The 27,475-nt window shown below is 38.1% G+C and overlaps 1 protein-coding gene across 2 annotated transcripts in view; it reads left to right on the forward strand.

The window, feature by feature from the left end:
- Positions 1–27,475, forward strand: part of STK38L (serine/threonine kinase 38 like) — an 84,692-nt gene that overhangs the window by 36,283 nt on the left and 20,934 nt on the right. For both annotated transcript variants that reach the window (XM_027035806.2, XM_053226059.1), the window contains 4 exons: positions 15,517–15,661; positions 19,156–19,207; positions 25,865–25,987; positions 26,422–26,505. In XM_027035806.2, the coding sequence (XP_026891607.1) occupies positions 15,528–15,661; positions 19,156–19,207; positions 25,865–25,987; positions 26,422–26,505 (393 nt within the window). In that variant the 5' untranslated portion in view covers positions 15,517–15,527. The remainder of the gene's footprint in view (positions 1–15,516; positions 15,662–19,155; positions 19,208–25,864; positions 25,988–26,421; positions 26,506–27,475) is intronic.

Here is a 27,475-nt window from a genome sequence, read left to right on the forward strand (position 1 = left end):
TCTTAATATGTAGGAGTATTAATGGCACATCCTTTTTAGGGTTCATACGAGGGTTAAATGAGATGATACACAAAAAGCACAGTGTCTAGCGCAAAACAACTCATTGTATGTTGGAAAATGTTATTACCGTGTGCTTCTTAAAAAAGGTAAAGTGTATCTGTTTATATTAAGACAGTAAGGGAAAAAGCAAGTTACAAAACAGTTTATATGAGCCATTTTGTAGTAAAACCATATATATGTGTGTGTTTGTGTGCATTAAAATTTGGGAACATCATAACAACAGTTGACATTTAATGAGCACCTGACTGAGGCTCAGGCACTGTTCAGTGCTTTAACATATATCATATATCCGTCAACCACTTTATTAAAATTCGTTAGTATGTTTTAAGTGCTTGGAACAATACCTACACTTTGTAAAGTACTTAATAAACACTAGTTTTCAATTCTCACATGCTGTTATTATCTCTGTTTTGTAGATAAGGACACTGACACCCTGAGAGCTCTCAGAGTTCATAAGTACAGAGCCAGAATTTAAATCCAGGCAGTGTAATGCCAATCTGTTACCCAGCAGTTAAAACTGGATATTATGGGAGGTAGGAATGTGAGGTCACTTTCATGTTGCAATTTATATACTTCTGGATATTTTCACATTTTTACAGGAAATGTTTTACTTTCATAAATAGAAAAAAGATATTTCCAGTTTGAGAAGAAAAGAAGTATATTTTTATATTTTAGAAACCTTATTTCATGTTATAGAATACCTACAGCAGATTCCAGACTTCTGAATATATGTCCACTTAGGTATGCCTTCAGGCTCAGGTGTCAGGGACAAGGAGTGCCTGTGATTCCATAGGGTATAATAGATTTTGAAAACCTCACTTTGGGGAATAGTTTTACAAGGAAATAATTATAGATAGAGGTAGGGTTCAGGCTAAATTTAGATCACTTAATAGTGGTTAACTTCTGTCATCGAAATCCTAATCGCTTTCAAGAAAGCTTTAGTCATAATATTTTGGTTTTTTAGAAAGTTTGCAGTAAAAAATGTCATTCTTCAGTCATCCAAAAAGCAGGCAGAAACCAGTGATTTGATCCACAGATCTGTAATCATAAGATAGTGAGCAGTGATGTAGTGTTCGACATGGACATCAGCGTTAGAGCTAATAGATACCGTGTAGTCTGGGACTTGGCCCCAGCTGTGAGTGTTCAGACAGCCAGCTTCTCTGCAGGGTAATTCAGAGTCCTAGACCCACCACCACACTCTGTGGACTCTCGGCTAGATGGGGAGCTCCACCTGAAGGTCGTGTAGCTGGTTCTAGTCCAGGCTTTTCCACCAGATAGCCACGTGACCGTGGGCTGTGCTTGTGTAAAATGAGGGAGACGGGCTGGATCACATAGCTTCTGTTTTCAAGTTCTGGGATTCTAACAGTCTTGCGCGTTGGTGAACTAAATTTGCCACCTTAGACCTTATGTGATGAAGTCTAGAAAATGCTGAACAGAATTGAACTCCTAAACTGATTTATGGGAGGATTTGCCTGTACCCTTACTTGAATTACAGGAAATCCTTGATGACAGCTAACTATACAATTTGCTTTTTATTCCATTTTAGGCATTTTCCCCCCTCTCCTATATTTGTTTTCCAAATAAAATCAGGATTGTGTTTTAAAGATCTCAAGTTGGAGGCACTTGGGTGGCTCATTCAGTTAAGTGTCTGACTTCGGCTCAGGTCGTGATCTTGTGTTTGTGGGTTCGAGCCCCGCGTCGGGCTCTGTGCTGACAGCTCAGAGCCTGGAGCCTGCTTCAGATTTTGTGTGTCCCTCTCTCTCTGCCCCTCCCCCACTCACTTTCTGTCTGTCTCTCTCTCTCAAAAATAAACATTAAAAATTAAAAAAAAAAAAAATGAAGATCCCAAGTCAATAAAATGGTCTGACCCTGTTTGATAGTTAGATAATCAACTGTTCAGGTATTAATTACAAAATTAGTTAATGAAATACAGGTCAATAGCACTAAAAATGTTTTTTTCTGCTTTAAAGATTTTTGTACTCTGGTGTCTTAAATGGGGTGGATGCCTTCTGGGTTTTCTCACGGTTGCAGAAGGCAAGTCATACTTAACACAATATCTGAATCTTATGAGTCACATGGTAAGTCTGCTTTTAGCTGGGGGCAGTTTTCGTTGGTCACTTGTGATGGTCAAAAAGCCTCTTGGGAGAGTTTAAATGACTCAAAATAACTAAAAGTACTTCAGAGCTACTTACATCTTAAAACTGTAAGCTTAGTGATACCATGTTTTATTTTTAGTCTAATCCAGTTTTTGCCCTCAAAAAGCACTGCTGCTGCTTGCTCTTATGTTAAATTAGTCTGATCTCTTTCGGTGAGTAGTGAATGGTTGTCGTTTGACAAGGAGCAGCAAACAAAATAATACAGTAATTTTAAAACTAAAAGTAAGGCATCTAAAAGAAACTGGCACAGTGGAGGAATCCACATCCCTCCTGGGCCTGTTGAGTGATGCGGCTGCTTTGCATATTTTTGAGTGTATGGGAAAATTAAACTAGGAGTTTATATTTTTAATTAAAGTCATGTTTGGGAAGTTTGTATTTTACATCCTCACCTACACTTAAGCCTGTTTTCAAGTTTCATTTTGGGTAAATGTCAGTCTGTTCCTGTCTGTGTCTCTCATTCCTGTTCTGATTCCTGTTAGAAGCTTCCTTTTAAGAAAGTGAAAGATGGGAGTTCAGAGATCAGCTCTTACAGTCGGGCCACTGAGTGACGCAAGTGTTTGGGCTGCTCCCCAAATTTCCTTTACAGTGTATCGCACCGCCTGTCAGCACTCGTCGTTTTCCTGCGTCGTCCCTTTAGTTTTCTCTGGTCCTACCAGACCTTCACCTTTTAGCACAAACTAGGCATTTTTGGTTGTTCTGGTGTGTTGAATCAGGCTGTGCGTCCTTTAAAAAAGGAGTAAAGGGGAGTGGGCCCCTTTAAAGCCAGAGCATTCATTTTGTCTCTTCTTAGAATCTTGGAGTAGCTCCCTTACCTGAAATAAGACTTGAAGTTAATTTAGGGGAGATTTGTGCTGCTCTGCTTATTGATTCTGTGATGGGCCTTTGGAGTCCCCAGTACAAAAGCTGTGTCAGAAGAGAGTGACAAACACTTTGAGCCCTTGTGAACATGCACAAGTAGGAGCCACTAAAAATCTGTTTTCCTAAAAAGTTAAGACGCGACTAGAAAACTTTTCAGAATTCTCATTAGCCTTGTGGTGTATGTTTAATTTTATTCCACGACTCAGACTCTTTTTGCTGTTCATAGTCCTCCACTAAACCAGAAGTGAGAATTTGGTTCATAGGAAGAAACTGCCAAGTACAGTGGTACCTGGAAAACCACCTTCGTGGGCTGAAAAATTTGGGTTGGTGCCCTTTTGCTGCTTCTGCGTCTACCCTCACACAATTACTCTTACATACTTTTTTTCTTATTATAAAAATCATTGGTTTTCCTTTATGGAAAAATTGGAATATTTAAAAAATGATAAAGCACAAAATTTAAATTATCCATAATTTCATGCCATAATTGACTCCCTTTTTCCTTTTTCTTGAGTTCATACATAACCTCTAGATAGAGTTTTGTATCCTGTTTACTTAATATTATTTCTCATGTTAAGTATTTGGGGGAAATTTTCTTCAGTGTTTCTGTGGTATTTCTTGCTATCATCATTCCATCAATCCTTTCACCTAATTTAAAACATTTTTTAAGTTTATTTATTTTTGAGAGAGAGAGCGTAAGTGGGGGAGAGGCAGAGAGAGAGGGAGACGCAGAATCTGAAGCAGGCTTCAGGCTCTGAGCTGTCAGCACAGAACCTGATGCAGGGCTCGAATCCATGAACCATGAGATCATGACCTGAGCAGAAGTCAGACGCTTAACCGACCAGGGGCCACCCAGGCGCCCCTCATTTCACCTAATTTTAAACATTTGTTTTATTTGCTATTTTAAATAATGCTTTGATTTAAAGACAACTCTATAAATTTTTGCTGCAGTTGGCATCCATACCAACTGTGGGGCCTGTACTATGGCCCCAGCCATGCAGGGAAGCACATTCACAACCCTGCCCAACTGTTCAGTATAGCCTCCAGTCCCACCTAACCAAGAAACTAGGCCAAAGAATCTGTGCAGCCACAGGGCCTATCCTACAGCCCTGCTTGGGCAGGGAGCCAAACCAGAAGCCCTGTTAAGTATACTGTTAAGTGTAGCCTCTGTCACTGCATAATCAGGGAACAGTGAGCCTGGATAGCCTTGTAGCCCAGTCTATGGTACTACCCAGCTGCTGAGCGCACCCCACAGCCCTACCCTGCAAGAGAGCACAGCCTATGGCTCTGCCTGATTGTTGAACACAGCCTCCCCAGGCAGGGAGCCACCTGTCTAACTGGGAAGCATAGCCCGCAGCCCCACCTGATGCGGAAGCCTGGACAGCAATCCTGTCCTTCTGCGGAGCACAGTCTCTAGCCCATCTAACTGCGGGACACAGATGGAGATCCCTCCCAACCAGAGAAGTCAGCCAGCAACCTTCTCAAACAGTGGAGCATGGCCAACAGCTTACCTGATGTGAAGTACAACCTGAGACCTTGCCCAACCTCAGGGCACAGCCTGCTGTCTCTTTGATTACAGAGCATAGCCAAAGGCCTTGTCCAACCACAAAGGCCTGTCTGCAGCCAACCTCAACATGGAGTTCAGCCAGCAGCCCATCCAGTCAGGAAACACAGCCTAAGACCCCACCCAAACAGGAGTGATTGCAGTGCCCAGACTATAGTCCTACTTAATCTGGGAGTCCAACCGTGGCACCACTATGCCAGGGAACACAACCTGTGACCACACTTGGCCAAAGGTAATTGTAGAATTCAGCCAGTGGCCCCACCTGGTCAGGGAGCCCTCTCATTGGCCACGCTTGAATATGGAACCCAGCCAACAGACTCAGGCAACCACAGAGCCCAGCTAGTAGCACCCACCCTAATGTTAGAGCGTGGGCAGCAGCCTCACCCAACTAGAGATCCTGATAGCAAGTCCTACCTGCCCATGGATACTACCAGCTGATCTGTCCAGTATCCCAAGCTGGGCTGACTGGTGAAGGTCTTTTCCTGCTGAACCTATAAAATCTGGGGAAAGAGACCAATTACCTAAATGGCAGATACCAACACAAGGAATCAAGGAACAACATGAAGAGAGATGCTTGGGTGGCTCAGTTGGTTGAACATCCAACTTTGGCTCAGGTCATGATCTCATGGTTTGTGAGTTTGAGTTCCACATTGAGACAGCTCCATTGTCAGTGCAGAGCCTGCTTGGGATTCTCTCTCTCACCCTGTGTCTCTACCCCTCCCCCCATGTACACTCTCTTTCTCTCTCTCTCTCTTTCAAAATAGATAAACTTAAAAAAAAAAAAAGGAATGTGAAGAATCAGGTAAACATGACACCACCAAATGACACTAATAAAACTCCAAAAACTGACCCTGAAGAAATGGAGATCTGTGAACTATCTGACAAAGAATTCAGAATAATTCTCTTAAGTTCAGTGAGCTACAAGAATACACAGACACTTAGATGAAATTCAGAAAATAATGCACATACAAAATGAAAAGTTCAATGAAGTTTTTTGATAGAAAGTATTTTTTAAAAAACCCAGAAATCTTAGAGCTGAAGAATATAATGAACTGAAGAATTCAATTGAGAGCTTCAACAACAGACTTGACAAAGCAGGAAAAAAAAAAAGAATTAATGAATTGAAAGATAGGTTATTTAAAATTATCTATTCATGGAAGAAAACAAATGAAGAGTGAAGAAAGTCTTACAGGCTTATATAACACAATAAAGAGATGCAAATATGTATTTTGAATCTGTATATTATTATGAATGCCCAGAAGAAGAGAAAGGGAAAGAAGTCCATTTAAAGCAAGAGTGGAAAAAACTCCCCAAACTTGGGGAGAGAAATGGATTCAGATTCGGGAGGTGCAATGAATCTCAAATAGGTTGAACCCTGAAAAGGCTACCAAGACACAGTAATTGTTTGATCAAAAGTCAAAGAAAAAGAGAATTTTGAAAGCAGGAAGAGAAAAACAACTAGTACAGGGATGTTCTCATAAGACTATATGTGGCTTTCTCAAAAGAAACTTTGCAGCCCAGAAGTCAATGGGATGATATATTCAAAATATTGTAAGAAAAAAACCTGTCAACCAAGAATCCTATATGCCCTAAAACTGTCCTTTACAAATGAAGGAGAGATAAAGATTTCCCCAAATCAACAAAAGCAATGCCCCTAGATCTAATTTACAAGAAATGTTAAAGTTACATTCTTCAAGCAGAAGTGAAAGGATGTTAATTAACATCATAAAAACATACAAATGTGTAAAACTCACTGGCCACATTCTTAAATGTTAGAAAATAAACACTGTAAAAATAAGCATAACTACAATAATTGTTAGTGTTATTGTTAAATTTGTTACTAGCTTCAAATCGGGTGTTATAAGCCTCCAGATAACCACAAAGAAAAACCTGTAGTAGAAACACAAAAGGTTATGATAAAGGAGTCAGAGTATATTACCACAAAAAAAGGGTCATCATTCATAAAACAAGATAGCCAGAGAGGGGGCAAAGAACAAGGGATCTACAAAACAAAACAATTAACATATGGCAATATTAAGTCCTTACCTATCATTAATTAACTTAAACATAAATGGAATAAATTCTCCAATAAAAAGACACAGAATGACTGAATGGATTAGAAAGACAAGATCCAATGATGCACTGCCTACAAGAGACTCGTTTAAACTTTAGGGACACACACAGACTGTAAATGAAGGGTTGGAAAAAGATATTTCAAGCAAATGGTAATCAAAAGAAAACAGGGGCAGCTATGCTTAAATCAGACAAAATAGGCTTTAAACTAAAAATGGTCAGAAGAGACAAAGTCATTATGTAATGATAAAAGGATTAATTAATTGATAATATATAGCAATAGTAAATAATTATGCACCCAACATCAGAGCACCTAATCTATAAAGCAAATATTAACAGAACTAAAGGGAAATAAATAGCTATGCAATAATAGTTGGGAACTTTAATACCTCCTCTTAGTAATGGATACATCATCCAGACAGAGAATCAATAAGCAAATAGTAGATATGAATAACATTAGAGCAAATGGACCTAACGGACAAAAACAAAAAACACTCACAACATATGTCTTAACAAATTGAAGAAGATTAGAATTATATCAAGTATCTTTCTGACCACAGTAATATGAAACTAGAAATCAGTGAACAGGAGGAAAGCTGGAAAATTCACAAATATATGAAAATTAAACAACACACTCATAGACAACAAATGTGTCAAAGTAGAAATCAAAAGAAAACAATTTTTAAATATGAAACAACTGAAAATGGAAACCCAACATACTAAAACTTATGGGATGCAGCAAAGGAATTTCTAAGAGAGAAGTTTATAGTGATAAATGCATCCACTAAGAAAAAAAGAAAGATCTCAAATATCATAGCTTTACAACTCAAGGAACTACAAAAAGAAGAACAAACTAAGCCCAAAGTTAAAGGAAGGAAATAATAAACACCAGAGCAGGAATAAATGAAGTAGAGAATAGGAAAACAATAGAAAAATTTAACAAAAATGTTGGTTGGTTCTTTGGAAAGGTACACAAAAGTGTGAAACCTTTAGCTAGACTAACCAAGAAAAAAGAGTGGATATTCAAATAATATTAGAAAAGAGAGAGAAGATATTACAGCTGATATTATAGAAGTACAAAGGATCGGGGGCGCCTGGGTGGCTCAGTCAGTTAAGCGTCCGACTTTGGCTCAGGTCACGATCTCGTGGTCCGTGAGTTTGAGCCCTGCGTCGGTCTCTGTGCTGACTGCTCAGAGCCTGGAGCCTGTTTCAGATTCTGTGTCTCCCTCTCTCTCTGACCCTCCCCCATTCATGTTCTGTCTCTCTCTGTCTCAAAAATAAATAAACGTTAAAAAAAAAATTAAAAAAAAAAGAAGTACAAAGGATCATAAGAGACTATAGTGAATAATTAAGCACCAAAAAAATGGACAACCTTAGAAGAAATGGATGAATTCCTGTAAACATACAATCTACCAAGTCCAAATCCTGAAGAAATAGAAAATCTGGCCAGACTGATAACAAGGAAAGAGATTGAATCAGTAATCAAAAATCTCCCAACAAAGAAAAGCCTAGGACAGAGGTTAATATCCAGAATATACAAGGAACTCATGTAATTCAGTATCAAGAAAAGTAAATAATATGATTAAAAATGGACAAAAGGCTTGAAGATATTCTTTGGAAGTGAGGTATTACTTTACCCCTGTTAGAATGGGTATTATCGAGAGGTGACAAGTATTGGTGAGGATGTGGAAAAATAGAAACTCTTATACATTGTTGGTTGGAAATATAAATTCGTATGGAGGTCCCCCCAAAGTTAAAAATAGCACTATTATATGATCCAGTAATTTCATTTTTAGGTATCTGCAAATGAAGTGAAATCATTGTCTCAAAGAGATAGCCACACCCCTCTGTTCATTGCAGCATTAGTCACAATAACCAAGACATGGAAGCAACCTAAGTGTCTACTGATAGATGAATGAATAAAGAAAATGTGGTATTTCGATATAATGGAATATCAATCAGCCATAAAAAAAAGGACATCCTGACATTTGTGACAACATGGATGGACCTGGAGGACATTATGCTAAGTGAAATAAATCAGAAAGAAAAAGACAGATACTGTATGATACATCCACTTCTATGTGGAACCTAAAAAAATATTGAACTAGAAATAGATTGGCGGTTGCTGTGGGTTCAGGGGTGGGGCAGTTGGAGGAGGAATGAGGAAAGGTGGTCAAAGTGTACAAAATGTAAATTATAAATTCTGGTGATGTTCTGTTCAGCAAGGTAACTATAGTTAACAATACTGTTTTGTATATTTGAAGGTTGCTAAGAGAGTAAATCTTAAAAATTCTCACCACACACAGAAAAATTACAACTATATGATTTGATGGATACCTAACCTTATTGTAATTATTTTATGATGTATGTATATGTCACATCATTACTTGGTACATCTTAACATTATGCAGTGTCAATTACATCTCCGTAAAGCTGGAAGAATCCACACAAACAAGCATAGATGGTATATGAGAAAGTCATCTCATGGTAGCCTGGACCAGGAGGGTTTGCCCCCTCTAAATTATGGCTTTTTTCATAGAGGGAATATATACATTATTTTAAAGTTTCCATGTCTGATTTACTTGGGAAAATTGAACATTTTCCAGAAGTTAGCTATTTTTATTTATATATTGTCAGTATTATTCATTCATTATTAGGGTTCTTATTTTCTTTTTACAACTTTAATATTTAAAAAGCTATGTTATATGCTTTTCATACATTTTAAGAAATGAATTTATTTTTAGCATATACCTTTATACTAAAGTATACTTTTAATACACGTTGTTATTTTGCAGTTTTTCCCCCAAATACTGTCCTTTAAATCTTGTTTGATATCCATATATGTATATTCTAAATTTTTGTATAATGATGCCTGGCACGATTTTTATTGTGATTTCTTTTGAATACATTTCTTATCAGTTCAAAGATCAGACAGTTACTCATATGTATTTTCTTGTAATTTTTTTGAAGTTTATTCTTTTTACTTTATTTCCTGTTTTTTTTTTTTTTTTTTTTCCTTTTTAGTTTTTATGTTCGCCCTTTTGAACCATTTGAAATGTATTTTGCCCTTTGGAATGGAATGAACATCTGACTTGCTTAAATAGATAACCAGTTATTTCAACACCATTAATTGAATAATTCTTCCCTTCCTTCCACAGTCTATGATTAGATTTCCTCATGAAAAGGCCAATCTTTTTTTTTTTTTTTTTTTTTTTTAATCATGGGATTCTTAGGTATTTTATGGATGTTGTTCTTTATCCCCTTCTCCTTGCTACTTTTGTGAACAGGATTATTTTTCATTTCTAAATGTAAATCTTTAGAATTATCATTTTAGGGGTGCCTGGCTCAGTCAGTTGAGTGTCTGACTTGGGCTTGGGTCATGATCTTACAGTTCGTGGGTTCGAACCCTGCGTTGGGCTCTATGCTGAGGGCTTGGAGCCTGGAACGTGCTTAGGATTCTGTGTCTCCCTCTCTCTCTTCCCTTCCCCTGCTGCACTCTGTCTCTCTCTCAAAAATAAACATTAAAAAAAATTTTAATTATCATTTTAAAGCATAAATTTTGGGGTGCCTGGCTGGCTCAGTTGGTTAAGTATCCAACTCTTCATCTCAGCTCAGGTCTTGATCTCAGGGTCATGAGTTCAAGTGCCATGTTGGGCTCTGTGCTAGGCATGGAGCCTACTTAAAAAAAAAAAAAAAGCACAAATTTTAAACTGAGTCTGGTAACAACTCAGAATCAGACGAACTTACTTTCTTTCTCTACCAAGTTAGCTCTTCTTATAATTCCTATTCTTATTGATGATATCACCATTTACCCACTTATCCAAATCTGAAACCCAGAAGTAATTATAGATTTCAGTCTTTCCAGCTAAATATCTGAGCCTCTACTATCTTAAATTCGGCCCTCATTGTTTTATACTAAGCCAAAGATTGTAATTTCAAACACTTACCAGAAGCAAGTAGGTAATAAGATGCGTGAAGGATGCTGGGCATAAGGGAGTAGACAGTTGGTGGGCTTTGGCACTATGCCCTGTCTTGCAAGGGGGCTGCTGCTTCTCTGTTCCAGGCAGTAATGTGGGCTCATATTTGACCAATCTGATTTTTCAAGAAGAACCAGAAATCTGAGTTCTTATGTGAAATCTTCTAATTTCTAAGTCACAGTGCAAACCAAACAAAATATGACCAGAGCCACAGTTTGTAACCCATGACTGTTACTGAGTCCCCCTAACCTGATTTATATTCCTTCCATGTAATCTCCTCCCAGACTTTTTGCCAACCTCCCTGTACCAGCACAATCACGTGAAGTACCAGTCAGATCGGACTTCAGAGGTGGTTATGTAACCCAACGGACATGAGTTTGCTCCTTGGTGACTTACAGATAGAAACTACAGTGGGTGGACTTGTCATACAAAGTAACTATATTTGCAGCAAATAAAGAGATCGTGGGGGAATAACGTCCAAAGCTGTGATTCCCCAGGCAAGAGTGAATGAGTTCCTTTTATTTAGGGTTAGGATGAATATTTAGAAAGGGAACCCTTGTCATCACATGTGAAGCGGGCATAAGGTCACACATGTGCCTCAAGGAAACATGCCTAGACATGCATTATAGGTTATGTTAGTGAGGCTTGTGCTCCTCCTCGGGTGGAGGATTTAGCATTAGAGTGAGGTAGAGGTCACTGTCGGTCACCGCATGGTCCAACTGCACAGGTATAAGCCAGTGGTTAAGCTCAAACTGGTCTGGGCCTCCGAAGTTCTTCCCCCTGGCAGTCGTTATAGCTTGAGGGGTAGTTTTGGTTTCCATCAATGGATGCTGTGCCCTTTGGCTCCTTTGCCTGAGTGAGGAGATAGCTGGAAAGAACTTAAGGAAAATGTGGGACAAAGGTGGGTGGGCACATGCAGGTGGGCAGTAAAGGTCAGGTCTTAGGGTCTTGTTGCTGACAGGAGGATTAACTGCATCAAAACAAGGAACATTCTTAGAAGAGTTCTTGCTACTTGGGTAAGCACTGAGTAATGTTGTTTGTTGGCTGTCACTTTTCACTTAGTTAAAAGCCCTAAATGACTCCCATTTGTGCTTAGGATAATTTTTTTTTCAACGTTTTTTATTTATTTTTGGAACAGAGAGAGACAGAGCATGAATGGGGGAGGGGCAGAGAGAGAGAGAGACACAGAATCGGAAACAGGCTCCAGGCTCCGAGCCATCAGCCCAGAGCCTGACGCGGGGCTCGAACTCACGGACCGCGAGATCGTGACCTGGCTGAAGTCGGACGCTTAACCGACTGTGCCACCCAGGCGCCCCCGCTTAGGATAATTTTTAACATGGCAAAAAGGTATTTTATCATGACTTCTAGCTGTCCTTCCCCCTTCATCTCTTGCTATTTCACTGAATATACTCAAGCCATCTGTGTACTCACGTGTGTCAGTCTTTTTGGTGCCCTTCCACCTCTCCCTCCGTTGCCCTGTCCATCTGACTTGTGAACCCTTACTCCTCCCCACTCACCCCAAGTTGCAGTTCAAGTATCTCCTCCTCTGTTAAACCTCTGACTACTCTTAAACTCTTGCAGAGCCAACTTCTCCCTTCTTTGTGTCCCTGTAAGATCATGAATAGGGCAGGGACTCTATTTTATCCTTCTTCGTATTCTCAGTAATCCATGCAGTGCTGGCATATAGTGTAAATTTGCAGTAAATGTTAGCTGGAAAGACTACAACTAGTAAAATTTAGTGCTGGGCCTGGAACCCTCACCTGAGTGAATTTCTTGCTCTTCAGGTTATACTGCCCAGAGAAAAGAAGCTGTGGCTGCTGTGTCTTTAGGGACCTGGTATATGCGGTATCCAATCTGTTGTATCCTGGGGCTTTTTGGTCGCAACTAAATGAGTGTAGAAACAATTGTACACTATAAGGCAATACAGTAGCATTAAGGATACTCTTTCCTCTGATATGTAGTATGTGGCAACTAGGGTGAAACCCCCAGTTAAATAGTATGTTTTGCCAGTCAGGTAAAACAGTTCTGTTTTCCTACTTTAGAAGTTTGATGGTAAATGGTTGGAGACACCACATCTATTTATAGGTAGCCTGAGTGCCAGATTTGTTATCTCCTTTCCCCAGGCTTGATAAACGAAAGAATGTTGGACTTAACTATTGGTAGTGTCTCCATTAATGAATAGGGGAGTCTGGAGAAAACACGTGAACAGGAAATTCAAGGGCACCTAGTGTTGTTTTTATCAGTCCAGGAATTGTAGACTTGCAAATTGTATCCTGTTCTTTTTCTGAGGAAAGAAAGAGCTTTAGTAATAGACAAAGAACAGTGTTAAATCCATTAGAGGAATAAATTTGCAATATAATAAGTGCCACTCATCTAGATCATTCTTTGTAATAATTTGGTCACTTCTGTTCTTGGTTTTGTTTAATTTGGAATTTTTAAAGCCTATTTTGTCTGGCTGGAAGGAAAGAATTTTTTCTTCTTCTTAAGGCTACTTTCTAAAAGATATTATTTAATTGAGATCAGGGGTGGGATATTTGCTTTTTCTGTAATTGTATCCCTCAAGTAGGATTTGTTTCTGAACGTTAACATAACACTAATGATTCTGTAGTTTTTAATCCAAAGGAAACTATTATATGTGAAAATATAATTTAAAATCCATTAGAGTTGAGTTGTTATCATTTACTGAATGCCTACTGTGTGGTCAATACTTTGGGAGTTGTTGAGTAGACACAGGTTTTGCTCTGCTTTGGTTTTTAAACAAAGTATATATTTGCAGGTATGTATGTATAACTAGAATGGAAAGTATTAATCGTGATCAAATTATATAGTTGTGTGTGTGTGTGTGTGTGTGTATACACATACACATACATTCCATACATATGGAACTTGTTTTTCATTACTTGGTATCCACTTTGGGTTTTGGAGTTAAATTCATTACATCTTTTTTTTTTTTGAGTGAGAAAGACAAAGTGCGAATGGGGGAGGGGCGGAGAGAGAGAGGGAGACACAGAATCTGAAGCAGGCTCCAGACAGCAGAGCTGTCAGCACAGAACCCGATGCGGGCTCAAACCCACGAACTGCGAGATCATGACCTGAGCCAAAGTCAGATGCTTAACCAACTGAGCCACCCAGGTGCCGTGCCATGTGACCTTTCTAAGCTTCAGTTCTTTACCTTGCAGGGCTGTTGTAAGGAGGAAATGCAGTCATGCATAGAAAGTGCCACTCTCTTGAATCCTCTGGAGGAAAAGGGGAGAAATCAGTGAATAAAATATCACAAAATTCCTGATAGGCACGACCATTCAGTGTATGTGAGTTGCCTTTGTTTATCGTGCAAAGCTAATTTGATTTGCTGTAGGCTGTGAAGAGACATGAATGATTTTAAACAAGTGACACAGTCAACTTCTTGTTCTAAAAATCTTTAGAGTAGTCCACAGAGGAACAAGTTTGTGAGGCTAAAATAATAATGTTGTATTTGGACATAATGACTTTAAGACTCTTGTAGTACCTTGAGATGTAAAACCAATAAGAGGGCAGTGGAACTAGGAATTTGTCATAGGTAAACTTACTATTAACCTGCACTTGACTTGATTGATGTTGAAGAACAAGAAAGGTCTTTTGGTCCATTCCATTATCCCTGGAGTCTACTGCAGTTCAAATCCATACACAGAGGTCTGTATCTTCATGTAATTAGGGAGAGGTGGGTGTTGGGGTGTAGGTTGGGGGAATACTTTCCAGCTAACAGTGCAACGTTGGATGCTCACTGTTGGCAGTCTGCATCTTCTCTAGGTCTGTTATGATTTCCATCCAGATCAGCAAAAACCTCCTTAATGCATGGAACCATCCTAGTCTTTTTTGGTCCAGATGTAGACTGTAGTAGGCAAGTTTCTTATGGTCGGTGCCACCCACTAGTAGCAGCCATCACAGTTCAGTCTGTGCCCCCTGTGAAGCAGTCATTTTGCTACATTCCTTATCTTGTCTAATTGTCCAATTATCTTCTTCAAACCAGTACTATGTTTGGCTTGCCTGGTGGTTTTTCAAAGATGGCACTTGAGTGACTAAGTAGACCGCAAGGCCCAGTTAAGGCCACAGAACATCCCTATTGTCACCTGGCTTGATTCATACATTTCTGTTTTCTGCCTGGTTCAAATGAGTATCATTTGAAAATGAAATGGACCTTATAGTCTGGAGTCGTATACTGGACCTTCTTATAGAGCTATTTGAAATGACATAGAATTCAGAATGAAATAGGGCACCCTGGACTCCATCCAAAGGGGGCTTGTTTTGAAAAGTTGTTTTCCCATAAAACATATACATAAGAATTATTTCAGACTGATTTTGTGTGCATATTTGATCCACTGCTTCATGTTTCATAGAATTTATATTCTAGAAGTTGCTTCTTACTATTTAGCTGAACTACATTAACTCTTAGGAGACTTAACATTGAGTGCAGGCATATGTATTAGCCAAATCTTGTGGATTTTTTGGCAGTAATCAATAAAACAACAACAAAATACATCAAACCTTTCTTGTTCTGAATGCTTGTTGACTACAGCCTTTTGTATAAAATGTGTCCATGTTGGGTGTGGATTGGTGCTTCCTTACTCTTATTCATCCCTGGTTTTGCCAACACAAAATTAATTTCTATTGCTTTGGAATAGTGTATCTTCCTCTTTCTTTACTAGCACTGTCTTCTTTATAATGTGGAAAACTTGGATGTTTTAACTGTTACGGTAAAGTTTTGCTTCGTAGGAATTAAACCGTCTCCAGAATTTACTATGAGGGATAGAAAGTGTTTTTCTACTGAACAATTTGTGTTTATATGTTGTTTCAGTGTCTGTTACTATGGCAATGACGGCAGGGACTGCAGCCTCCTTTCCTATGAGCAACCATACCCGGGAAAGAGTGACTGTGGCCAAGCTCACGTTGGAGAATTTTTACAGCAATCTAATTTTACAGCATGAAGAGAGAGAGACCAGGTATAGTAAAGGCTAATCAGAATTTTCTGTTTGGTTTAAGAAGCTCTTATGCTGCAAGTGGAGTGTAAACACATTGTCCATTAATAATATGAATATTGTGGGTCCCTGTATGCTGTTTTTAGGTTTCCTCTACTGACAGTGCCTCTGATTATCTTAACAGAATGGTTTCTTGTCCTCTGCACCCATATCCTTTTATCACATGTCAATGATATTTTAAATAAAACATTCCCAGCTGTGAAATTATAATATATCCTTATACTATAGGAATAGTTAATTCTAATCCAAAAGCATGTATAGTGGGAATGAGGGTGGAAGAATAAAAACATTAATGACGTGTTATTCTGCCTTCAGAAAACTCTATTAAGGCAGGTAATGCACATAAATATTACATGACAGTGAGAAGCATCACTAAGAGAAGGTCAAAGAAGGCAGAGATTGCTTTTGAGTAAAGCAACTGGGAGGGCTTCATAAACGGTGGTGGCATTTATCAGAGCTCTTAAGGAACAGTATTAATCATACATGCAGAAAAGGGAGAAGGAAGAGATAAAAGAGCAGGAGGAAGGATATTACAGACAGAAGAAATCACCTTCAGTGCTGGGTCAAGCAAGAGCCAGTTTAGCTCATGCTGGATTTCAGCATTTCCTGGGACCCTTGACTGCTTTGTTAATGTAGATATCCTCATGGGAGTAGAGAGCCTTGATTTTTGAACAGAATCAGTGATCATGAGTGTTTCTCTAGAGGAGTACTTTAGTTGTGATGTACAGAATGGATTGTGGGTAGAGAGAGAATGAACAGGAAAGGCTAATGATGTAGTCCCAGCGTGTGGAAAGGAGGCTTGAATTAGGATCATGACAACAACAGTAGAATAGAATTTAGAAGTGAGAAAGATTGACAGAAGTGGCGACTAGCCAGAGACGAAATGTCAGATAGGTCTAACTACATATCAGACAAGCTGAACAGAGAATTGAACTAGAAAATAAAACTTCAATAATTATTCAGAAGTCAACTGGAGACACAGAGTAGGAACATATGAAGGAGAGTTAAATATGGAGCAGAGTGAGGAAAGCTAACGTATCTTTAACCAAAGTTCCTAAAGGAGGAGAAGAAAGGGGTTGGAGCAGAGGCAGGTTAAACTAAGAGTTCACCATTGGCAGAACTTCCAGAAGATTCAATTTAGGCTGAAGGAAAGTGATCACAAACAGAGCTAAATATAAATGTGTGGATAAATCTCAACACAAATTGTATGAAAAAAAAAACGATGATAAAGTCTTATACATTTTTTAAAGTAGATTAAAATATTTCCCAATGATAGGCTCTCAGTCAGGAGGGAAGTCAGTGGAATTAAAGTGTTGCTAGAGATCTGTGTATCTCCATGATAGAGATACGACGTACAGAGGGGTAAAGATTGATTCATTTCAGACTAACAGTTTGTAACTTCCAAACTAATGAAAGGAAAATAATGAAATGAGGAAAACAAAACCCCAGTTGAAAATAAGGCGAGGGAAAAAGCAAAGCTGAAACGCCAAAAAGTCAACACAAATAGAGACCACGCAATCAGTTAGAAATGAATGCAAACATATGAGTAATTACATTAACTGTAAATACAATGAAAGTCTCTGGAAATGATCCAGTCGCCAAGGAGAGTAAACGAAGTAGAAGAGAACCAGGGAAAGAAAGACTACTTTTTTAGGAAGCAGACACTTAAGTTATGCATCAGAATTTTGAAGGCTTGTTGTCTTTTCTTGATGAAATCTTTGAGTAATTCAGTTTTGCCTTCTATTTCCAAACAAAGGAAAGTAAAAATAAAAGTATCTGCTGTAACTTAAAAAAAAAAAAAAAAGGCAGTTGCAGCTTGGTGCCATGGAAATCATATTAAACAGTCAGCTCGTATTTATTAAAATCTTGGACTTTAGGATTACATGTGATAAATTTTTAAGGCTTAACTAACTGGATAAATACATAAGCCAAATAGAGTACCAATCAGAACAAAACATCAGAGCATTTAGGAAGAAAACTATTTTCTTTGAAAGGTGCACAGGAAGTCACAGGTCTTCTCGTTTAGATATGGTGGAAACGTACAAAGGCTACTGCCTCTCTCTCCAGAGTCAGGGATAATTTCATGAAGAGTTGGTTTTGGCAAGGATTGAGGAAAGGGGACAGTAGAGATGTGACAGAAGAGTGAAGTTGCTTGTATATTGATAGGCCGTCCCAGATGAATGGTCCCTTACACTGTGGATTCTCTCTACAGAGGAGAAAGTTCAAAATCATTCAGCAAGCAGCCTTGCAGCTCCCAGAGGGGCATGGTAGCAGGCACAGAGCTTATTCCATTCTAAGGGTTGGGCTTAGAAGTGTGTAAATAAAAGATTAAAATCAGTATGATAAGCACCAAGATGTCTATTACAAATGTTGACGAAGTAGGCAGAGAACATGTCATTATGTGTTGTTGCCATTGGGGTGCTGATCTATGAACAGGCTTTAGATATTTTTGTTATGAATTTTCCATAAGAATGGTGGGTTAGGAAAGTGCCTACCTTCAGACATGTTATCGTAAAGGACAAATACTAAAAAATGTATTTGATGATTTCAATCCTCAACCCTTAGATACTCTCCCATGTAGTTAAATCCTGGAAAGTCAGTCCTATTCTAACATAGTCCAACAGCAATTAGGAAGAGTACTCTCAGGTTCATATTCAGGAAAAACCAATATGATAGAAATAAAATGCTTAATATTCTGTTGGAAATGAGCTGCAAAATTTGTATCAGAGCCATCTCCCTAGTTCCTAGTGACTTAATTCATCCAGTCATCCCGCCTTCCTCCCCATCCCCACAGTGCTTAGTTTCACTTACTTCAGTGGTGTCATTTAAAAACAATGAATACCTGAACTTGACTATGCCTAGAAAAGCAAATGTTCTGGTGGTTAGTGGGTTTTTTTATGTACATATATGACTCCAGTTTTCAAAGAATTAGAATAAAATACACTCAATTGCATTGAACATTTTTCTTGATTAGGAAATCAAGCTTAGACTTGAAATGAAGGACTTACACAAGCTCAGTTAGCTAATAAGCTATTAGAATTGGGATTCAAACAGGGATATCCACCTTAAATATTTATACTTTTAGTCACTATAGTTACCTTTATATACTTCCAATATAAATATTGATAAATGTTAATGATTTTGGTGGTTTGAATATTAGATAACAGATTTTCCTTATTAGAACATTAGTCATCTTTGCTAATCATTGATTTAAGCAGCATTAAGAAGGAAATTTTTCATTTGGCCAGTATGAGAAAGTGATTTGAAATCTGGGTTGGGTTTAATTTTGAGAAAGAAAACTATTCTTAGTGATTATTTTGATTCATCTTTAAAGACTTTTTTTTTTTTTTTTTAGCATAGCAAACTGAAGGGGTAAACTCAAATAAATAAGTGAACATTTCTTAAATGGGAATAGTTAGGAATGTATTTAAAATTTAAATTATTTTTTCTTTGAAAAGGCAGAAGAAATTAGAAGTGGCCATGGAAGAAGAAGGATTAGCAGATGAAGAGGTAATGTTAGCTGTAATTACTGTGACTGTAGGTAACAGTATACTTGAAAGTTGCTAACAGTGGATCTTAAATGTTCACACTAAAAAATTACTTATGTGAGGCAATGTATATGTTAACAAGCCTTTTTGTGGTAACCATTTTACAATATATATGTGCATCAAACCATCACGCTCTAAGCTTGCGTTATGTCAATTATATCTCAAGAAAGTTGGGGAGGGAAAGACTAATTACTGTATAATGGCAACCCCAGTGTCTTTGTCCTCTATTGATATCAGATGATTTTATAACTTAGGTAACATGGATTTCATCATTTGAATATGGGCTTCTTTGTTGCTATGATGGAGATCTTTAAAGAGGCAGCTTTTTTTAATTCCAAGAATATAGATTTAGTGAACAGTATCTATAGTGTCCGGACAGCATGGAACAAGAAGAGAGGGCTCTAAGAAGAATCCGTGAATTGCCAAATCTTCTCACATTTTTTCCTGAATATATCTTAAAACCCTCTAGTTCTCTAGTCCAGTGCCTCTACCCTACTTTATTTTTTTTTTTAAGTTTATTTATTTTGAGAGAGACAGAGACAGAGACAGAGAGAGCACGTGAATGGGGGAAGGGCAGAGAGAGAGATGGGGACAGGGGATCCAAAGCAGGCTCTGTGCTGACAGCAGAGAGCCTGATACCGAGTTTGAGCTTGAACTCATGAGTCATGAGATCATGACCGGGGCAAAGTTGGACACTAAACCGACTGAGCCATCCAGGCGCCTGCCCTCTACCCTACTTCAGACTACTGTGTAGTTCACTTAAAGAACAACTGCCCCCAGCTGGTGTCTTCCCACCTCCAGGTCTTCTGCATACACTATCCAGAGTTTCCTGTCTGAAAACAGGTTTGAGAGGCACCTGGGTAGCTCAGTCGTTAAGGGGCTGACTCTTGATATTGGCTCAGGTCATTATCTCCTGGTTACTGGGATCCAGCCCTGCATCAGGCTTCAGGCTGACAGTGCAGAGCCTGCTTGGGATCATCTCCCTCCCTCTCTGTTCCTCCCCTTCTCATGCACACATGCACTCTCTCTCTTTAAATAAATAAACTTAAAAGAAAAATAAAAACAAGTTTGATCACATCACTCTTTTGCTTAACACCCTTCATGGGCTCCCAAGTACTCTCAGATAAGGGTAGACCCTTGAACATTAATGTGCAAGACCCCTCACAGTTTGGCCTCTGCTTTGTCTCTTTCACCTCGTCTCTTGTCACCCACCTCCATGCTGACCACCAATATTGAGTTACTTTAACTTCCACACTCTTGCCTGTGGACCTTTCATCTGTTATTTCTGCCACTTAGAAGTTCCTTACTCCTGCCCAACTCCTCTTATTCTTTAAGAAGCTCTGGGTCTCGCTTTGGGCCTCAGTTCCACTGGGAAATCTTCCCTAATATCTTGGGGTACTCTTCCCACATTCTGCATTAACAGAATGTTCATGTGTCCATGTGTCTGTGTCCATGGAGCAGCCTAAAATATCTCCCCATGGTAGAAACTCCATAATGTCTTACTCAGCTATATACCTCCAGAGCTGGCAGGGGCTATAAGAAATAGTTCGTGAATAAATGAACAATGACCTTTCCCTCAAGGAGTTTACTGACTGGAAGAAGAGATCATGTACGTGTGTATATAAATATATGTATACATGATAGATTCTGGCAAACTTTAAAAATACAGGGATTTCCCCCCACCTAATTCAGGGGATCAGAAAAGGTTTGGGAAGAGGTAACAGTTGATTTGAATGTTAAAAAAAATAGGTAGATTTACACAAGAATTAATAAATACATATAAAATAATGCAGAACAATGAACTATGAAGGATGCAGTAGAGGAAAGAGCACGGTAAACTGACACCATGTAGTGGAAAGGCTAGCCTTGGGATAGCTTACTGAGCGATGTACGCTTATTTTCTAGGCAGTAGGGGGGTACAACCTAGATTAATTTGCTCAACAGTTTCAATGATCAGAAAGGAAATTCTATGTTCAAAGAGCAGTCTAACAAATGATGACTTGAAAGCAGTTATTTAATCTTCCCTGTACCTTTCCTAGGACTTTACCTGTATTTTTCTGTTGGAAATGTTTAAGTGAAATAAAATATATTTAATGATTTGTACTACAGGTGGTTACTTTGTTATTCAGTTGACTCAACCTAGAAAATCTAAATTATTTACGTAAAATTACTATAATATTTTAAAAACTCATTTAATTTATATCCTTTACACTTTAAGTGAGAAAGGTAATGGTTTCGATCTGTATTATAATGAAAAAACAAGGCCAAGCACATCTGTCCGCACATTTATTTATTAGTATTAATAACTTTCTTATCCTTAATAATCATATAATTGTATTAATGTACATTGTACATCATTATATCGATACAGAAATCTCAAGCATAAGGTCCTAATTCAGAATTTAGAGGGAGAAATTATAAAAACAGATGCCCAGGGGCCAAGCAGATAACACAAATGAAGGAAGCTGGCCGGCTTTGTTTCGCGACATCTTAGGTTATATGTTCTTTTGACCCAACACACTTTATCTGCATATTCAACTCCTAAGAATATTCTTTCACTTCCACAAAGAAATAGATTCTTTGTTTTTCTCTTTCTAAAATATTTGGTCCTCCGCGTTTATATTTTGATAGAGACATACCACCTTTCACTTTCCTAAAAGAGAACAGGAGCACCAGTCCAATTCTGCATGTCCCCTGATGACTGGCATCAGTGGTGGATGCTGACAAGTTAGAGACCTGATGTCTATCAAAGGGAGAGTGACTGCCACTTTGGCTGAGTGTGGCCAAGTTCCTGTTTTTCAGGAGAAACTGGAAATCTGGACTTTTATGTGAAATCACCTGCTTTTTAAAATATCGGCAAATAATTCAAGTGTCCTAAAAACAACTTGCAGGCCAAATCAAATATTTTCGAGGTTGAATACAGTTTGTAACTCTCAGTTTGCAACTGCTGGTCTGCACCAGGAAGTGCTGAATACATTTAGAAATATTTTTGGGGCGCCTGGGTGGCTCAGTTAGTTAAGTGTCTAAGTGTCTGACTTCAGCTCAGGTCATGATCTCACGGTTTGTGGGTTCAAGCCTCATGTTGGGCTCTGTGCTGACAGCTCAGAACCTGGAGCCTGTTTGGATTCTGTGTCTCCTCCTCTTTCTCTATCCCTCCCCCACTCCCACTCTGTCTCTCTCTCTCAAAAATAAATAAACATTAAAAAAAATAAAAACTGTTTTCCTAAATTCTTCTAAAGAACTTGTAGAAAGTGTCATATGATTTATACCTACAAATAGTGCCCTTTAATAACTATAAAATTTCTCACATTTTTCTGTGAAGATATTTTAATTCCACAAATGCTTATTATTAGGCCCATGCTAGGTCCTAGATTATGTCAAATTGTATAAAATAGACATCCTCTCTTATCCTTAATATAAAATATGTTGGAGCTATCATTATGTGGGGTGGATTTTTTAAAAATAAAATTGTTTTCTAAAAATCTAGTTTTAGGGGCACCTGGGTGGCTCAATCGGTTGAGTGTCTGACTTCAGCTCAGGTCGTGATCTCGCAGTTTGTGGGTTTAAGACCAACATCGGGCTCTGTGCTGACAGCTTAGAGCCTAGAGCCTGCTTCAAGTTCTGTGTCTCCCTCTCTCGCTGCCCCTCCCCTGCTCAGTCTCTGTCTCTCTCTTTCTCAAAAATAAAACATTAAAAAAAACTAGTTTTAAAATGAAAAGTAGTATTTATCCCTAATTCATTTGTAATAGAAAATCTTGGTGAAGTAATTTGTGAAAGTTATTTGTAAAAAATAAACCATATAATGTGATCATGTAGAATATCTCTGCAGAATTGAAGTTGCCAACTGAACTCTTTCCTATCTCGGAACTTCTGTGTACCCTGTCTTATATAAAAACTGAACATCCTACAGATCAAGAGTGTGAGGAATTGAGGAGCATCCCCCCTTTTTTAAAAGTTTATTTATTTATTTTGAGAAAAAGTGTGCAAGCTTGGGGAGGGGCAGAAAGAAAGGGAGAGAGAACCCCAAGCAGGCTCTGTGTTAGCACAGAGCCGGATGTGGGGCTTGATTTCAGGAACCTGAGATCATGACATGAACCAAGATAAAGGGTCAGATGCTTAACAAGCTAAGCTACCCAGGCACCCCAGGGAACACTCATTTAAAAAGGAATGGAGAAAGGAAGAAAACGATGTATGTCTAATTTCATCTTACTTAAGAATTACCATCAGACATGCAATATTATTCACTCTCATGGAAAACCAAAACAGACAAATTTAAGCTGCTTTTAAAAGGAGCCATGAAATGTTAAATGTGTTTCCAGATTTTGTTGTCTTGTTTGGTGAGAAAGGATATGATTACCACAAAAATGTTACTTGTTTTTCAAGGCTGTTTAATCTACACAAGTCATGAACAGATATATCAATGTGCTTTTTCATCAATATATATATTTTTTAGCTTATTAAGTTTTTTATTTTAATTCCCAGTATAGTTAGCATACAGTGTTGTATTAGTTTCAGGTGTACAATATAGCGATTGAACGATTCTATACATTACTCTGCTCATGATATCACCAATATATTTTTTTAACACTAGCTTGCTTCAGCTCCCTCCAGACTGCAACACTGATTTTAAGACTAATAGATCATGAAATAGGTTTTTCATTTTTCTGTTTTTAAAAGTAACCTCACAATGTTATAGTCATGTCCCATTTTTGTAAAATTGTATGCTCTATATACTTGTAATTTTCCCTTTTTGCCATTAAACAGCTGTGCCCCAAACTATATAAACATTGTTTGCTTGCTGCATTACATGACCTGTCAAATATTAGTGAAAATTATTTTCTTTAGTGGCCTCTCTTTTGTTGATTTTGAGCACAGTTTATTAAAGTATGTAAGGAGGTCATCTTTTTCATTTAGATTAGACAAGTTTCTGAAACTACACCCAACTCTACTACATTTTATAGTCCATAAAGTCAACAGTCCAGAATGTCTTCTGAAATTCTTACATTTATTCAATTATGTACTTAAAACAACCCCCCTAACCCTCCTTGCTGCTTTGAAAGACATGATACTATAGTGCCACCATGTGGCCTTTTTAAATTATAGTCCTTTTTTTTTTTTTTTTTTTTTTTTTTCTGGAGGGACACAGGAAGGGGGGGGGGGGAATTATAGTCTTACCACAAGCTACATTTGGGGGTTCCTAGGTGGTTCAGTTGGTTAAGCATCTGACTCCAGCTCAGGTCATGATCTCACAGTTCGTGACTTTGAGCCCCGCATCAGGCTCTATGCTGATAGCTCAGAGCCTGGAGCCTGCTTCAGATTCTGTGTCTCCCTCTCTCTTTGCCCCTCCCCACTCACACTCTCTGTCTGTCTGAAAAACAAACATTTAAAAAAAAAAACAAACAAGCTACATTTTTGGGCTTTTTTGTCTTATTAGTATTTCGGTTATTTTTTAAAAATCACTGAAGGAGCATTTTTGAACAAAAAGAAATCTTCACTGGTTCCACCATTGATATGAAGACATCATTTCCGGATTTCATCTTCTTAGATTAACTTTGTTCAAAGTATCAGAATTCCATTGCACTGGGGATACACATTTACAGATTCCCAGTTAATTGATAGCTTGCCATACCTTTTTGAAAACAGATATACACAGGAGTAGTAAGAGACTACTCAATGGTTATACCTTGTACTGTGTTTAAAAGCAGTGTTTCTGAGCTGTTATGGTCATTTGACTTGCCTTTTCTTCAGAATGGAATTCCTGAAAGCCTGGTAGAGTTCATTTGAAGATGAACAGGTGCTTAATTTTTTTGATTTTGTTTATTTCCCACTGTATGTTGCCTCAACTAGGAACTAACAGAATGTCAACAGAGTTTTGTTTGGTAAGGGGAAAAATGAGGTTTAGAACAATGAGATAAATGCCTATTCCAAATGTAACCTTCAGGTATTTCATAATGTTTCTTATTAATGGCAGTTATTTTTTGGTGACTTTTAGAGAGTGAATTATGAAATTACTGACTTGAATATTTTAACGAATTCTTCATGTAATCATTATGTTTTTTGGCAGTTTCATATTTTTAGGAAGTTGTGTGCCAAATCTTAAGGAGTTTATTAAAATTTATCTAAGAAAAAATGCTGTCAAAAGCAAATCTCTATGGAAACATGCTGTTTGTTATTTTGGTGTCCTAAGTCTCAGTAGTTGTCACAGAACAGCCTTGGAAATTAGGGAAGTGAAGCAAAGTAGATTGCCTGACTGTAAAATTCATTATCAGAATACTATTAGCATTTCCTAAAGTTTAATTTTTATTTATAAATTAAGTTAGCATGTAGATGAAATATGTGATGAGCTCATTAAGGTGAAATAGTTAATGGAATCCACCTGAAGAATAAGATTTATCAATTGTTAAGAATGAAAAAGTTTCTTAACATTGCTTTATTCTTTCCATGCTTAAATACTCGACTTTGGTAAATTTAAGATAATATTTAAGATACTTTACTCCCATTTTTATATATCTCATCTTTTAATAATATTTAAGATACTTCCATTTTGATGTATCTCATTTTTTAACACTATAGCCTTCATTGAAAACAAAATCATCTTTTTAAATTCTTTTTTTAATAGAAAAAGTTACGCCGATCACAGCATGCCCGCAAGGAAACAGAGTTCTTACGGCTCAAGAGGACCAGACTTGGCTTGGATGACTTTGAGTCTCTGAAAGTTATAGGAAGAGGAGCATTTGGAGAGGTTACTTTTTTTTTTTTTTTTTTAATGTTTGTTTATTTTTGAGAGAGAGACAGAGTGCAAGCAGGGGAGGGGCAGAGAGAAAGGGAGACACAGAATCCAAAGCAGGCTCCAGGCTCTGAGCTGTCAGCACAGAGCCCAACACAAGATCATGACCTGAGCTGAAGTCGATACTTAACTGACTAAGCCACCGAGGTGCCCCGAGATTACTTCTTTTCTAAAGGCATTGCTATTGAAAGTATCTATCTTCATTCAGATAGTTTAAAATATATATTAAAATAGTTTAATATAGCAAAATAGTTTAATTTTAATGAAATTCCTAAAATATAAGCAGTGGCAAATTGCCACTGATCTCTTTAAAGAAACTTACCTTTTGCTCCTAAATCAATAGTAATGATCGTTTAACATTGATAGTATGATCAATTTTTACATTCTAGGTGCGGCTGGTTCAGAAGAAAGATACAGGCCATATCTATGCAATGAAGATATTGAGAAAAGCTGATATGCTTGAAAAAGAGCAGGTATGAGTTCTTTAACACATGTAACCAAAGGAGCACCACTGACTAGGTATTAGAGTAAATGTAAATATTGGAATTTATAAAAAGGAATCTACATGTCTTACTATATATAGTCCTATTAATTTTTTTGATAGCTTGTTTCATTGTTTCTCAATTCTCAAGAAAGTTAAAATTTCTTCCAAATTATAATCTGAAAACGTCTTCGGGGCGCCTGGGTAGCTCAGTCGGTTGAGCATCCGACTTCGGCTCAGGTCATGATCTCACGGTTCGTGAGTTCAAGCCCTGCATCGGGCTTTGTGCTGACCACTCGGAGCCCGGAGCCTGCTTCAGATTCTGTGTCCCCCTCTCTCTCTGCCCCACCCCTGCTTGTGCTCTGTCTCTCTCTGTCTTTCAAAAATGAATAAACATAAAAAAAAATTTTTTTTTTAAATGCCTTAGTCTGTTTAGGCTGTCATAAGTGCCTAAAGTGCCACAGACTGGGTGGCTTAAACAACAGAAATTTATTTTCCCACAGTTCTGGAGGCCGAAAGTCCAAGATCAGTGTCATGGCAGGGTTTGCTTTCTGGTGAGGCGCACTTACTGGCTTGCAGATAGCTTCCCACTAAGTGCCCTTGGTGTGTGCACAGAGAGAAAACGTGAGCTCTCTGGGGTCTTTTCGTATAAGGACACTATCCCCCCTCTCCCTCCATGACCTCACTTAACCATAATTACTTCCTTAGAGGCCCCATCTCCAAATTCAGTCACCCTGAGGGTTAGGGCCTCACCACAGGAGTTTGGGGGGTTTGGGAGGGACACAAACAGTCAGTCCATAACAAAATACCTTCTTTTCTGACTTCAGTGAAAATAAACGACAGTTCTCAGCTTCCTTTATCCCTGTCACGTTAGAAGCAAGACCGGTCTCCTGAGAGTTGGCTGATTTTACATATTTCCAAAATCTGTAACCCCTCTGATTTCATACTCCTGGACTCTCCAT

The sequence above is a fragment of the Acinonyx jubatus genome, chromosome B4 (genome assembly GCF_027475565.1).
Source record: "Acinonyx jubatus isolate Ajub_Pintada_27869175 chromosome B4, VMU_Ajub_asm_v1.0, whole genome shotgun sequence".
Lineage (NCBI taxonomy): Eukaryota > Metazoa > Chordata > Mammalia > Carnivora > Felidae > Acinonyx > Acinonyx jubatus.